The sequence below is a fragment of the Octopus bimaculoides genome, chromosome 21 (assembly GCF_046866305.1).
Source record: "Octopus bimaculoides isolate indiv1 chromosome 21, ASM4686630v1, whole genome shotgun sequence".
Taxonomy (NCBI): domain Eukaryota; kingdom Metazoa; phylum Mollusca; class Cephalopoda; order Octopoda; family Octopodidae; genus Octopus; species Octopus bimaculoides.
In genome coordinates this window covers 31,589,517-31,605,223 of record NC_142948.1, presented here as the reverse complement: position 1 = coordinate 31,605,223, position 15,707 = coordinate 31,589,517, and the positions used below count along the sequence as shown (strand labels likewise).

Here is a 15,707-nt window from a genome sequence, read left to right as displayed (position 1 = left end):
AATGTGGGTAGTGAAGGGAATCCAGAATGTTGACATGCCTGTATGTTCATGTGTGTGTGTGTATGTATATGTACACATATATGTGTGTGTATGTACAATTATATTTACCATACTCATGTACATTCATACCTGAAAAAGCTATCACAGTGGAAATTGTCTTGGGAGAAAATTCTCATAGACAATGTGTGTGAAAACAGAGTGCAGGGCTTTGAGTGATGTCATCAGACCATAGGTTGCAGTCACTTCTTTGTTGTTACACTTCATTAGCTATGGACACTGCATCTGTCATTCATAGCTCACTATGAAACAGGCGTTCTTATATTTAATCAGAAAATAGTACAATTGCTGATGTCTCTAAAGCTTGGTCAGGCTGGAATTAGCTAAGGGTACATGCAGCAGTGATGATTCAAATATATGTGTGGACAATTATATTTAACATATCTGTGTGCATTCAGATATGGAAAGACCTTCACTGCGGAAATTGTCTTAGAAAAAATTCTCCTTATACATTGTTTGTGAGTGTATATGCATATCTGTGTGTTATCATCATAGATACATGCACATATGTGTGTTTGTGTGTATATGTATGTGTATATATATCCTTGTCTCATATATTTTGGCACGCCTCCTAAAGCGGTTTCTGATATGTTTGTGACAATATAGTCTTTAAAACTGAGGAGGATGTGGTATGTATGTGAATGCATGTATGTATGGTTGGGTTGTGGGTTGGTATGCATGGGTGTATATTTGAGTGTTTATGGCTGTGGGTGTGTGTATAGTTGTCTATCTGTCTGTATGTATGTATGAAACATTAATTGTTGCTAGCAGTCAACCAAGTAGCTATTTAATACAATAAAACACTAAACACTGAAATTTAGTGTCTTTATTCAAGTATCTTTTGAGTGTTTTTTTCTAAATTTTATTTCTATCCTATATTCATGTAAACAGTAGCATTGTTGTTAGAGGTTTTCAAATAGCCAGCCTCTACTCTGAATTTCTAAGCGTAACAAGTGACTGCGCAAGTGGATCAGAGTATTTTTTTTTAATTTGAAGTCAGCTGTTTTATTTGTTTTGTCACTGATGTGTACAGTTTTCATTCATTTATATATATATATATATATATATATATATATATATATATATATATATATATATATATACATGATGAACACATCTTTTGCTTTCATCTTTTACTCATTCCAGTCATTAGACTGCGGCCATGCTGGGGCATTGCCTTGAAGAACCTGTGGTCAGATGTATCAAACTCGATACTTATTCTTTTCTTTGTAAGCCTAGTACTTACTCTATCGGTCTCTTTTGCTGAACCATTATGGGGACATAAACACACAAACACTGGTTGTTAAGCAGTGGTGGGGAACACACACACATGTATGATGGACTTCTTTCAGTTTTCGTCTACCAAATTCAGTTAGAAGGCTTTGGTCAGGCTATAGTAGAAGACACTTGCCCAAAGTGCCATGCAGTGGGACTGAAATCAGAACCACATGGCTGGGAAGCAAAATTCTTACCACACAGCCATTCCTGCTCCTATGCGAGATGTTTTTTTTTGTTTTTGTTTTCATGTTTCACCTACTCTTACTATTCCCCATCTCGCAACTCACCATGTTTTTTTTTTGTCTCCCCACATGCTGTAGTGTTTTGTCTGGTCCTCCATCTATTTGAGCCTTGGTTTTGTTGCTGGCTGTAGTTCTGTATAACTCTTCCTCTTTTAGAAATCATTGCCTCACAATACAGAGGTGCTGGCTAACTGTTGTACTGCCTGTCATCTTCTTTGAGTGTGTGTGTGTGTATCTTTCTTTCTTTCTTTCTTTATTAATTAATTAAAAGTGAGTTTGTAAGGATATATTACCCAGGCGGATACCATGTTGGCTCTCTGTTTGGTTGCAGATGCCAGCTGACCACAATGGTCATTATCCAATGACAGTGCAGTACTTACAACAAATTGTTAGTCACTAGTAAATTCTCGTGTTCTGTAATTCCGTGTGTGCTACTCAGGACTGTAAAGATTCCTTATAGTGTATAATAATATTATTAATATTATTATACACTCCTTATTATATATATATAGATAGATATGTTTATGTATATATGTGCATAAATATATATATATATATGTTTGTATGTATGTGTATGATATATGCTTATATGTATGTATATTAATATTTATGAATGTATATAAGTATGTGTGTGTGTATATATATATATACATATATATATATATATGGAGTATTTTTATTTGTTTAGATAGAGGTCAGTTGTGATCTAACAGATCTACGATCAAAGGTGTTCTTTGTTTTTGAAGACAGGAGGGGGTATTTTTAAAGAAATTTGCTAGATATTTTTAGTGGATTGTGTGACCATGAGCTCTCTTGATATATATATATATATATATATATATATATATGAAATATTGTGTTTGTATGTGTATGGAAGTGTATAGATAATCATTTAGGTTTACAAACAGGAAGAAAATGTACTCAACATGAAAGGTAGTGTGTGTAAGATATTTTTGGGGAGCTGAGTTATCTTGATTCATAACTTCAAATTTTACATTGCTGATAGCTGAATCGTGTTACTTTAATATTTAAGAATTTCATCAGTGGATCTTGCATCTTTGCATGTACTATACTGGGAAGATGCCAGCCACTAACTAAATGTTGATACAATATGACAGCCATATCTCGTACAACATTAACGATCATATGAAACTGCTGTAATAAAGATAATTGATAGCTACACTCTGCTGATGTTTTTGTATGATTCATCACAGAACACACTATGCATCCTGAGTTCTGTTTGAATACTGGTTCACCTGACCTTTAAATCAGGTGAACCAGTATTCAAGCAGTATACATATTAATGTATGTGTATAAACAAGGAACTCTCTATATATTTATTCATTTTGCTAAAAATCAGACCTTTCCATAACATCAATCAAAGTTGAACTGCAGACTAAACAACACAACCACCTCCACCACCAGAGTCAGAAAGAAAGAAACAAACAAAAAAAATTTTTTTTTTTTTTCTTGTTTGATATGTGTGTGTGTGTGTGTGTGTGTGTGTGTGTGTGTGTATGTGTGTGTGTGTGTGTGTTCATATCTACATAAATGTACATATGAATTCATGAACATTCCAGACTTCACCTTTCTTTGTCTCTTTCCCTCTCAAACCATTCCACCCGCCTTTTATGGATAACATAAGCCCAACAGGTTATGCATACTTTCATATGTGGAGCTTTTGGGTCTCCTTGTATATATGTTGTTCTGCAACTGCCCATTACTGAAAAAAACCCCCCAAAAAAACAGGTGACATACATCAGTCTGTAGAAAGCCATCAACTTTCAACGAAAGAGCCTTTATGCATTTGCTTGAACTATGAGAAATAGCAGTCAAATCTCCCTCAGATCACTCCCCAGCTAAACATTTTAAATAAAGAAAGACACATTGCACAATCCCGGATGCATTAAAAAAGAAAAGAAAAGAAAGATGAGATAGTTATGGCTGCTGCTCTAGTAATTATTGGTCTGCAATATCAGGGTTTACCTGAGCTAAACAACAATAATCAACTCTCAGCTTTTGATCTTTTATCAAAGGTTCAATTCTTAGCAGTTGACATAGATTTGGTCATTGTTGTCTGTCTGTCTCTCAATTCACCTGGCTACCCAATTGCTTCCCCTCAACTCCACTACTACATCCAATTTCCTTCCTCTTCAGTCCGTGTTCTATTATGCAATTTCTCCCTTTCTTAACATGGATATTCTATTTTATTGATCTTCATTTTATTGATTTCTCTCCTCTTTGCAATAACAATTTTCTATTCATAATTTTCTCTCTTACTCTGTATATGTGCATGTGTATATATATATATATATATATGTGTGTGTGTCTGTATGCATGTATATATAAATATGTATGTGTATGCATGCATGTGTTTATGTTTATGTAAATGTGTATGTGTGAGGGCAGGGTTTGTGTTAATAAAAGATTCTTATTAGGAATATATGTCAGTCTTTAATATGTTTTCCCCTACCATCTCCATCCATCACCTCTCCTCTTTACCCCTTCATTGATATTTGAACTATTGATCTTCTCTTTTTTCCTTCTTAACATCCATTACTTTAAAACGTCCCCCACCTTTCTTTCTAGTGTTATTTCACTCGGAATGATTTGTTCCCTCTTGCCTTTATGAGTCTGTCTTTCAGTCTCTTTTGTCTCTGTGGTCCTCCTTATTTGTCTTTATGGGTGTCTTACCACCACTGCCCTTCCCAATCACTATCACAAATACCACAGTCATTATCATCATTACCATCGCTAATATTGGATCTTCATCGCATCATCATCATCATCATATCTCCATAATTGAACTGTATTACCATAATTATTAGCATTTGCTAGAATCTTGAAAAGCTATATATGTTTGTGTGTATGTGTGTGTACACACACACACACACACACACACACACACACGTATATATATACACACACATACACGCACACACACTCACATATGCATGCACATATATGCATCCAATATATCCAATATTCTAAATTGGTAAATTCACTGCCAAATACATAATTTGGTCAAATGTTGGAGGAGTTCAGGATTGATAAACTTGATTTTAAAAGTTCAGCCAGTATAAATATGTCTTTATTTATCGAACAGATGACCTATTATCATTATTGGATCTAGACTATCATGATCACTGTATCTTCATAATTGAAGTGTGATTAATAATCATTGGTTAAGGGCTATGAGTTTATATCTTTAGGTTAATCTAGTTAGGTTTATTAATTAATCAGTCCACCCTGTGCATGTTTGCACATCAGGCAGCAGCTCTCCTTCAGTGTCTTGGATTGTTTCTGGAAAGGTAAAAATGACTGCCACAGCTGTAATAACTGTTTGTTACACCCCACCCAGTTCATGGTAAGGTCTTTGACAGGGTTATTCTAAACAGAGTTTGAAATCATCTGCTTGCCTCTCAGTGGCCAGAGCAGTCAGAGTTTACACCAAAGACGTCAGCTACTGACAGGATCCTGGCTCTTCATATACTCATTGAACAGCAGCAGGGTTTTCAGCGGAGGCTTCTTGCAGCTTATGGCAATGTCTGCCGGGGTGTTTGACTCAGTGGGCTGGGATGTGCTCTGGAGGATTCTGGAGCTGCAAGGTATACCTCACTGACTTGTTGGGTTGATGACAGTCTTGTATACTAGAACAGTGAATACAGTTCAGATTGGGGGTTCAGCATTTGACTTTTTCCCAGTTAGATGTGGGGCCCCATCAGGATTTGAAATCAGAATGTAAGGAGCCAAAATAAATACTGTGAAGCATTTCATCCAACATTCTAATATCTCTGATGGTTTGCTATTGGTTGTGTGTGTTTTTCTATATTTTCCCAGTAGTTTTCTTCATCCTTTTGAGGAAGTCCATCTTGCATTGCTGATTTTTGCTTATTCATGGTCTGGCCACTGTACAGTGTGACCTGTCTGTCCACATTTTTTATTACTATCTTGGAGAGTTTTTGTGATGATTCTCTTCTTAAGACTTCATTTATATTATAAGATGTTCATTTACAATATGATCATGTTAAGATATTTTCAGGATTTCATTAGGTCGACTGGTTTTATTGCCTAAATTTGGGTAGATAGTTGTTAAGTACTTTTTTTCTTTTGACCTACCTTACTTAATATTAGATTACATACTTAAGATCTTGGATTATTATTATTATTTTTTTATTGTTATTGCTTGTCTTCCCGCCCCTTTCTCCATACTCTCCATCTCTTGCTCTAGCCATACACCCTTGCAATCCTCTCATCCCTATCCAACCACACCCCTAATTCCTCTTCCCCCATTCACTTTGACTCACTTTGTGCCTTGAGGGGGGCCACCTGGACACCTCATCACCACTATTTATCACTTTGCAGTTTCTCCTGATCAATCACATCTCTTCTTATCCCTTTAGCATTCAAATTATTCTGTCAAATGTAACGTTTATTTATTCACACTGCTTTGGATTAATTGCAAATTGTCTCATAGTTTTGATATTTCAATGCTACGATTATTTATTTTTAGAATGACAATGTAGGGTAGATGTAAGAGGCTGGACCTGTCCAGTTGGAACAATAAGAAAAACAAAAGATAGAATATTTGGGCCAGATATTGTTGGTTTGAATGCCTAAGGGTAAAATGTGAGTGACTATGTAGCTCCTTTATAACAGGAAACTGTTCTTCCTCCTTCTTTCATGCTTTAACCTCCTCATCTCCTAACATAAAGATGAGCCTTCCCTCCCCCTCAGGGTTTCATAGTCTTGCAAGCTATATGGCAAAAACTTATTAATGCTGATGACATGAAAATCCAGTACACATTGTAAAGTGGCTGGCATTAGGAAGGGCAAACAACTGTAGAAACCATGCCAAAGCAGACATTGGAGTGCAATTTTGTCCTTGGATCCATCAAATTGTGTCAAATCATCCAGTCCATGCCAGCATGAACCATGGACATTATAACCATTGGTTCCATCCATAATAGTTTAGTGGTGGGATGATTGCTGTAAGTGAATTTAGACATTAGTGCACTGTTGAGGATATTGTTGTTGCTGTTTATAACAGCTTAGTTCTGACCCAGCAGACTTACGTTCAAATATGTTCCAGTTGTGATTAATCCTTCTATTATTCAGTTATTGTGTATCCAAAGTATCTTTCCTATTGTTGTTTAACTCTTGGCCAATTCTAATACAACAGACTTATGATCAAAGACATTCCCACCATGATCATCCATCCTTTCTTTTATTCTGATGGTATTTCTTAAACTATATTATCCAAGATATCCTTCTTCTTTGTTGTTTTGCTTCAGATTAGCTTTGTGACCAGAGCATTCCAGCTATGACCACACCATCTTATTTTTAGACTATGTATCCAGGACTATATTTTAAAATGTTTTCCCCTTTTTTTTTTTACAATGGTAGGGTGTGATTTGAATGAGATATACCTGATATTGCTAGCAGGTCAAATAGTAGTGGTTGTTGTTTCGCTCTTTGTCCTGTTTGAGTAAATCTATGGTAAAAAGTGTTCGAACTATGACCATCCCGTCTTTTGTCCATGCAATGTAGTTAAAAAGACTACATTATCCATGGTTTTATTTTTTTTATTTTGAAAACTGCATTCTATTCTGTTTAGCTTACACGTCTGGTTCTTTACTAATTGTTACGCTTAGTAGTCTAACAACTACTATAGCTACAGCTATTACTGCTACTACTTCTACTCTTGTTGCAGTTGTATTTGTTCTCTAAAGCATGTTAAAAATGTTTTTATACATTACAACATACTAACTTGTAACTGTCTATCAGTATTTGTGCACACATACAAAAATAATACAATACGACTAAATCATCATAATTTGCAGGACAATGGAATGTCAATGGAATGTAGCTATATCGCTGGTGAAATCTCTTTCTATAAACTCGATCTCTAAAACTTCCTTCACATATTAGTCGTAAATCTTTTGTACAGATAACAATACAAATGAACATGAAGACAGGATGTCATAGGAGAATGCTCCGCTGGACATCCTGGAGTGTTAAGTAACACAGCTTAAACTAATAGGCCAACACTTAGCAGGAATAAAATTTTAATTGGTGGATGGGTAGGTGGATGGGCTTATTTTCAATTCTAGATTACATTCTGCTTACCTTTTAAAATACATGGTTGTTGTTTAGCCACAAATAAACCATGGTTGAGCACACCTATGATCAAGCCAGCCAGCTGTGAGCATTCTGTATTTTTTGGGTGTGATTTGAAAGAGATTTGGTTGATATTTCTAGCAGGTTGAACAACAACATGGTGGTTAACTTGTTTGCTCTCTTTCTTTTATTGGCTAAATAATAAAATTGTGTTTATATAGGAATGTAAGTATGCCACTCATCATCTTAATTTTAACATCTGTTTATCTTACAAGTCAGAAGTGTAGCACATCATCACTTGATCCTGTGTCATCACCTATGCAAGATTCAACAGTCTGAGATCTGATCTCCTCATTTCTTCCAGTGCCTTGCTTGGTTTTTCTCTGGTGTGTTTCACTGTCAACATGCAAACCCACCACTGCCTATTCACATCATCATCATCTGACATTCGTTTTTCCATGCTGGCATGGGTTAGATGGTTTGACTGGAGCTGGTAAGCTGGAGAGCTGCACCAGACAGTCTGTTTTGCCTTGGTTTCTACGGCCGAATGCCCTTCCTAATGCCAACCACTCCATAGAGTGTACTGGATGCTTTTAATGTGTCACTGGCATGGGTACCTCTCTCTTCCCCTATATTGACTGATGTCTTTAAAGCTCTGATACATTCATTTTTCAAACAAGGCACTGTTAATCTTTTTGATACCAACCTGCCTGAGACTACCTGTAGTTCTATGATACAAACTTCTTGTTTGAAAGTGATCTAAATTAAAACCTGTGATCAAACTCCTTATCAATTTATGTTCCAACAACAACACTATTATGACATTACACATGAACCACTTACACATTAATTTAATGAGATTAACATTTCGTTGATTGAACAACTTAATATGCATTGTTGAAACCAATGGAGGCTCCATTATATATATATATACACACTGCTGAGTGGTTGTGTTAGGAAGGGTATCCAGCTGTAAAAATCCTGCCAAAACAGTCACAGAAGTTTGGCGCAGACTTCTGCCTGACCGGCTCTTGTAGTACCGCCCTGCCCATGCTAGCATGGAACATGAATGTTAAATGAGGATGATGATGATGACAGTGTATTTCAATAGAAATATGGTGAAAAGGAGTTAAACACTTAAGGGATTCATTTGCCCTATGTCTTGCTTCATTTCCCTCGTATCTTCACTTATTTTCCATATTCACTGTCCATGTTTCACTATTATGTAGTACCATGCTTCTAATAAATACTTTATATAATCTATCATCTGCTGTATTCACAAATCTTCCACATTCAATGTCCATACCCTATTACCATGTTGCATCACAGTCCTTACACCTACTTAGTGCAGTCAGCACTGTACATGTATAAACTTGATTGAATGTCTGTGTTGATTTTTTAGCCCCAGGTAAACCCTGACTGGGCAATAACACATGATCAAAAGCAGTTCAACTTTGACTGTTCAGTTTTTTTAAGATATCTTGTATTACAATGCATAACATGTCTTGTTTTGAAAGATGTTAGCATGTTGGGTGAGATTTGGCTGGTGTTTCCAGCAGTTTAAGCAAACATGTAGAACTGCCTCAATGGTTTAGTCTGTAGCATTAGCTTGAGCGTGTGCATGTGTCTGTGTATAGATAGTCACTGTAACGAATTAGTTAAATTCCAATTGCCCTATATATATATATATATATATATATATATATATATATATAATCATAAATATATAGGGATTGACAGTAACCTGCTTCTCCAACATACTGAGAATTCAGAAATAGCAGTCAAAGAACTACTGATTTCAAAACTACAAATTATTACTCCAGATTGATAGCGATATTTTTGATAGCGATGTTCACATGGTCAAAATTAACGTGAGTTATTTAGACATTAACAAATTTATTAGAATATTTAGCTGAAGATCAGAATAGAGTATTATGTACTCTTAACTGTGAAACAATTGTACTAAATTAACTAAAAGGCAAGTGTTTTTTACTCTTCTCTATTGTTTTTTGTTCTGTGTGTATCAAAAATATCGCTATCAATCTGGAGTAATAATTTGTAGTTTTGAAATCAGTAGTTCTTTGACTGCTATTTCTGAATTCTCAGTATGTTGGAGAAGCAGGTTACTGTCAATCCCTATATATTTATGATTATAAATTATTTACCGAAGAAGGTTTTTTTCATACTGAGCTACCCGGCAGAAATTGTTAATTATTAATTTTATTACTAATTGATGATTCCCTGCCCTGCATGTCTATATATATATATATATATATATATATATATATATATATATATATGCTTCAGCTGTTTTATCAGCTGATGGATAGTTTTATTGTGAGAAGTGTACAAACATTGGTGAACACGACCTAGATAATAACAAAAACAATAATAGTAATAATATAAACAACAGCAATTATCACCATCACCAATGTCCTCCATCCTATCTCCATTTTTTTGGGTTCCATTACCAGGGCTTACATTAAGTCATAATTAGTGGGTTTTATTGTGCCATTGTTTTCATTTTCTAAAGGGAAGCAAAATACAAGAAATAAATGGTCTATTTTTAAAGTTTTCATTACAACAACTATTTCCACTATTTCCACAAGAATCTAACCTATGAGTCTGTTGTTTCCTGTGTTCTCTGGTATTCAGGTTGGATGAAAGTAGCCTTGAATCTTCTGAGAAGATAGGAAGTTAAACGACCACCATAACTACCAGCTGGTACTCACTTGTAGCATGTACCATTATGAGAATATATAAATACTTCATATAGAGGCATGGGTGTATGGTTAAGAAACTCAATTTGCAACCAAGCGGTTTTAGGTTCAATCCCACTTAGTTGTCACTTGTACAGAAGCTTGTTGTTTGTGTGTGTCTTTGGGTTTGTGTTTGTCCTGCCATCATCATTTGACTACCAGTGTCGGTTTGTTTATATTCCCTTAGTGGTTTGGCAAAAGAAATCAATAGCATAAGTACCAGGCTTAAAAAATAACTACTAGGTTTGCTTTGTTTGACTAAATCCTTCAAGGTAGTACTCCAGCCTGACCACAGTCCAATGACTTAAGTAAAAAGATAGAGATGTGTGTGTGTGTGTGTGTGGACACAGGCACAGTTGAATGGTTAAGAAGTTTACTTTGCAATCTTGAGGTTCCAGGTTCAGTTCCACTATGTGGTTGTCTTTATCATGGCTTCAGGTGACCCTAAGCTTTGTGAGTGAAATTGGGTAAACAAAAACTATATGAAAACTTGCCAAATTCAAAGGTCCATCCCTCTTGTATATTGTGTCAGGCTGATTTGGATTGTACTGAACCACTTACACATTAATTTAATGAGATGAACATTTTGTTGATTGAACAACTTAATATGCATTGTTGAAACCAATGGAGGCTCCATTATATATATATATATATATATCTTTATATATATATATATATAGGAGAGTATTGTAGTTCTCTTGAAGCATTGTGTATTGTTTGTAAAGAATAAAAAGTATCGAATGGTACGACAATGCACTATAATACAAAAAGTGGACTATATGCCTGTTGTAATTTAGTTATCTATAGTCCGATTATGATATAAACAACAGCAATTAGCACCATCGCCAATGGTTCAGTCTGTAGCATTAGCTTGAGCGTGTGCATGTGTCTGTGTATAGATAGTGACTGTAATGAATTAGTTAAATTCCTATTGCCCTATATAGATATATAGATATATATAGATAACTAAATTACAACAGGTATGTAGTCCATTTTTTGTATTACAATGCATTGTTGTACCATTCAAAACTTTTTATTCTTTATATATATATATATATATATATATATATATATATATATACATATATATATACGAGGGGGTGCTGAAAAGTTCTTAGCTTTAAGGGTCTTGTGAAAGGCCGGGTAAAAACACATACAAAGACACACACTCATAGCAATGTATACATATACAACAGGCTTCTTTCAGTTTCCATCTGCCAAATCTTCTCAAGGCTTTTGTTGGTCTGAGGATGTAGTAGAAAACACTTGCCCAAAGTACCATGGAGTGGGACTGAAACTGGAACCATGTGGTTGGGAAGCAAGCTTCTTACTACACAACCATGCCTGCACCTATATATGTGTGTGTGTATGTGTGTGTGTGTGTATCAAATATAGTAAAGCTTGAATATTGTGTATGTTATTATTTAATCACAGGTCGGCTCTGATCCTGCAGACCTACAATCTCATTCCTGCCATGACCATCTCATCTGTTATTTAGGCAATATATGTAGGGCTACATCATCTAATGGCTCTCATTATTTTTATGGAAAATAGTAGTGTATGATATGAGGGTCATTTCTTGCAGACCAAGCACGGCTATGTAGATACTACATTTATGGCTCTATGATGTTGTTGATGATAATGATGATGACATTGACTAATTGGTATAAAAATGATCCACAAATGCCTGAATCAAACTTAAGTAAACTGAAGCATCCGGATTGATGATAAATAAATTTGACCGAGTGAAATAGCATATTAGTTTAAGTGTGAAATAAATCCTGTTTAGTTGAGTGTGAAAGTATTCCTGGACTGAGAGTGATTTTATTTTTTAATTTTTATTTCTTCTGTCTTAAGCAGCTTTCCAAATACCTTGGTCTTACTTCCATCATTACATGATATGAAATAACTGCTTTATCACTCCAGTGGATTTAATCTTCCTTAATCCATCTCCCCTTCCTTCTAGCTTAAAAGCTATGCTTTCATCCTCTCACTCACAGCACTGTGTGTGGTAAGAGAGATGGTTTGTATATATATATGTGTGTGCTTGTTGTGTCAGGTGGGCAGAAATGGAGGAACCAAGAGATTGATATTATCATCATCATCATCATTATTAATGCAGCAAGCTGGCAGTATCATTAGTGTGCTGGACGAAATGCTTAGTGGTATTTTGCCAGTCACTACGCTTTGAGTTCAAATTCCACTGAGGTTGACTTTGCCTTTCATCCTTTCTGGGTCCATAAATTAAGTACCAGTTGGACACTGGAGTTGATGTAATTGACACATGCCTCCCTCAAAATGGCTGCCCCTGTGTCAAAATTTGAAACCATTAGTATTATTTACATTATTTACAATTGACGGATATTTGTCCTCAACTTGTTTGTTGTTAACACGTTTCGGCTGATATACCCTCCCTGGGGGTAGTTGAAATTTCCAAGGGAGTGTTGAAGAAAAGTGAGGTGATAATGGGGTAGCTATTCATGTAAAAACAACAAAGTAATGGGTTCATTAGGTTAAATTTTATTTGTGAAATACATTTGCATTGAATTTGCTTCAGAAAGAGGTCTCTGTTTGTGATGGTTAGTTGGGGTTGCAGCACTAGGAATTTGGCCTGGGTGTGAAGGCGGCAGCTGCTCGAAAAAGGTTGGGAACCACTGACGTAGAACGATAGAACAGTAGTGCATGAATTTGTTCAGTGTCCAAGCATTGTTTTCTTGTGGAGTTATGTCAGCCAGCTGCTGTATTATGTGGAATGGATCTAGCTATCAGCTGTGCCCATTTCAATGATTTCCTTGCCACTTGCTTTTAATTGGGCAGAGAAGGCAGTTTCCTTTCTGTTTGGTGGCTTCAGCAAAAGAGGATGTGCGGTGGATGAGGTTGAAATGAACGAAGGCAGAAACTTTCCTCTTTGGTGAAGTTAAACTTGAAAAGGAAGGCGAGGCACTACTTTCCTCTAGTGAACTTAATGAAATGTGGGTGAGAGTGGTAAAAAAAGAGCACTCTAAGTAGAAGCCTGTACATCAGAGAACAACAACTAGAGAGTGCACTTACTCTTGGTGTTCAAAGAAATCTGGGGTTGTGGGGTTCTTCAGTCGGCCTTAAAGCTCTTCCTGTATCAGGAAGATTGCATTATCATTTTTCCTCATTTTTTAATTTCCATTTAATGTCCACTTTTCCAAGCTTGCATGGGCCATTTTCTTAATGTTGTATACCATGTGTATTTATATTTTATGACTTATATATATATATATATATATTTTATGACTTATATATATATATATATATATATATATATATATATATATACATATATATATATACACACACACACGTGTATAAGGGATGACCACTCGGAGAACATTATTTTTTCTTTGTGGTTGGGTCGTTGATGACCTCTTTCTAGCATATTGGATGTCCACCTAGTGGTCATCCCTTATACACGTGTAATACAATTTTTTCAGAATTTTCAGATTTTTTTATATGCTAGGCCACTTGGTTTTAAATTGAATTAATATTCAATTTATCACCCTATCTATATAAATAATATATATATATATATATATATATATATATATATATATATATATATATATATATATATATAAATAAATACCCAAAGTGCAATGCTTACTTTTAGAACATTTTGTTTGGTTTATTTCAACTGCTTCATTCAAAATTTCCTTTCTGTCTTTTTCAGTTTTTATGCCTGAAAAATATAAGGACATTTTTACAGACATGCAAGAAAGTATTTGGTTTAAAGGATCAGGATTTGTTTGATCCACCAGATCTGTTTGATGTGAAAGATTTTCGGAAGGTAGGTGAAAAAGATTTTTTTAAAAAAATTGTATGTGTGCATGCCTGTACATGCACACACACTCACAGACGCATTCACACACATGCAGGTACACACACAGGTGAGTGAAGAAACAAAAGAAAGTAGCACTCAATAGAGTTTGTTGGAGTTACATGTATTTCATAACAGTTTGGCTCAACTTCAAACTAGCTGGAAGTTTCATGAGTGTGGGACTTGTCCACATCATCAGATGTTCAAAGTCAGCGTGGAGAGAATTTAAAAGAAATCTAAAATGGCTTCTAAGTGAGAGTATTTAGGTTTCCATTTGTCTCATGCTTGTTATTACTATTACACAGTTATTAATATTACACATTTTTTTAAAACCCTGTAGAATGTTGGTGTAATTTTTGTTGGCTTTCTGCTGAAGGTGGCATCAGTTGTCATTCTGTATTGTATGGTGTTTCCGTAATAGTCATAGTCATGTGGGTAAGTAGCCAGTTTGAAGGTGTTAGGTGACAGGAGTTTATGTGACTGATGTGAATTATAGTAGGCAGCAATGTTTGTGGACAACAAAATTTTTATATCATGCTGAGAGTGGTTATATCAGAGTTATCAGTGTTGCCTTTTTTTGCCCAGTAGAAACACTGTGAAACGAGTGATTTTATAGCATTCATGATGAATCTAATTTCAAGAATTATTTGGTTAATTGTCTATCAAAGGCTAGGACTTTCAGGAGGAGGTATTAGATGAACTTGCAGGCTGCTTTATTCTCAGTGTGGGGAACCTGTTAATTACAGTAGTGCTGCAATCCCATTGGAGCAACTCTGTGATCCTTCACACATTGGATTTGTACTTTCAAGGCTTTGTATTGCCCACTACTGTTGTAGAAGACACTAGCCCAAGGTACTGGGACTGAATTTGAAACTGTATGGTTAGTAAGTGAATTTACCATAATAGTTTTGACTTAGGAACTACTGACTTTCTGATTGCAGAAGTGGTACCCAACTAACGCAGTGGTGACTCCCACCCATCCTGTATATGAAAAGTGTTGCTTTCTTATATTCATGTTGAATTACTCTCCAATAAAAGAAAGCAAACCTCTTCATATAATATTACTTAGAAATATAATTGAGTGTACAGTGTGTTTTTATCATCATCTTCATCATTGTTGTTGTTATATTACATCCGCTTTCTATGCCGGCATATGTGTATGCTTGTTTGTGTGTAACTATTGGTCAGTATATATGAATATGCGTGTGTGTGTGCATGCATTTGTCAATCTGCATGTTTGCATTTGTTTGTGTACATGTGTGCATATATTTGTCAGTGTATGCCTGTGTGTGTGTTTTCTATATAACTATCCTATCAAACATGCAAGCATGCATTTGTCATGTGTGTGTGTATATATATATACATACATACACACACACACACACACATATATATATATATATATAT

At 35.3% G+C, this 15,707-nt stretch overlaps 1 protein-coding gene across 19 annotated transcripts in view; it reads left to right on the top strand.

The window, feature by feature from the left end:
- LOC106879297 (guanine nucleotide exchange factor VAV2) overlaps nt 1-15,707 on the top strand; it is a 154,969-nt gene that overhangs the window by 30,718 nt on the left and 108,544 nt on the right. For all 19 annotated transcript variants that reach the window (XM_089339476.1, XM_089339472.1, XM_089339474.1 and 16 more), the window contains exon 2: nt 14,154-14,270. In XM_089339476.1, coding sequence (XP_089195602.1) covers nt 14,154-14,270 — 117 coding nt within the window. The remainder of the gene's footprint in view (nt 1-14,153; nt 14,271-15,707) is intronic.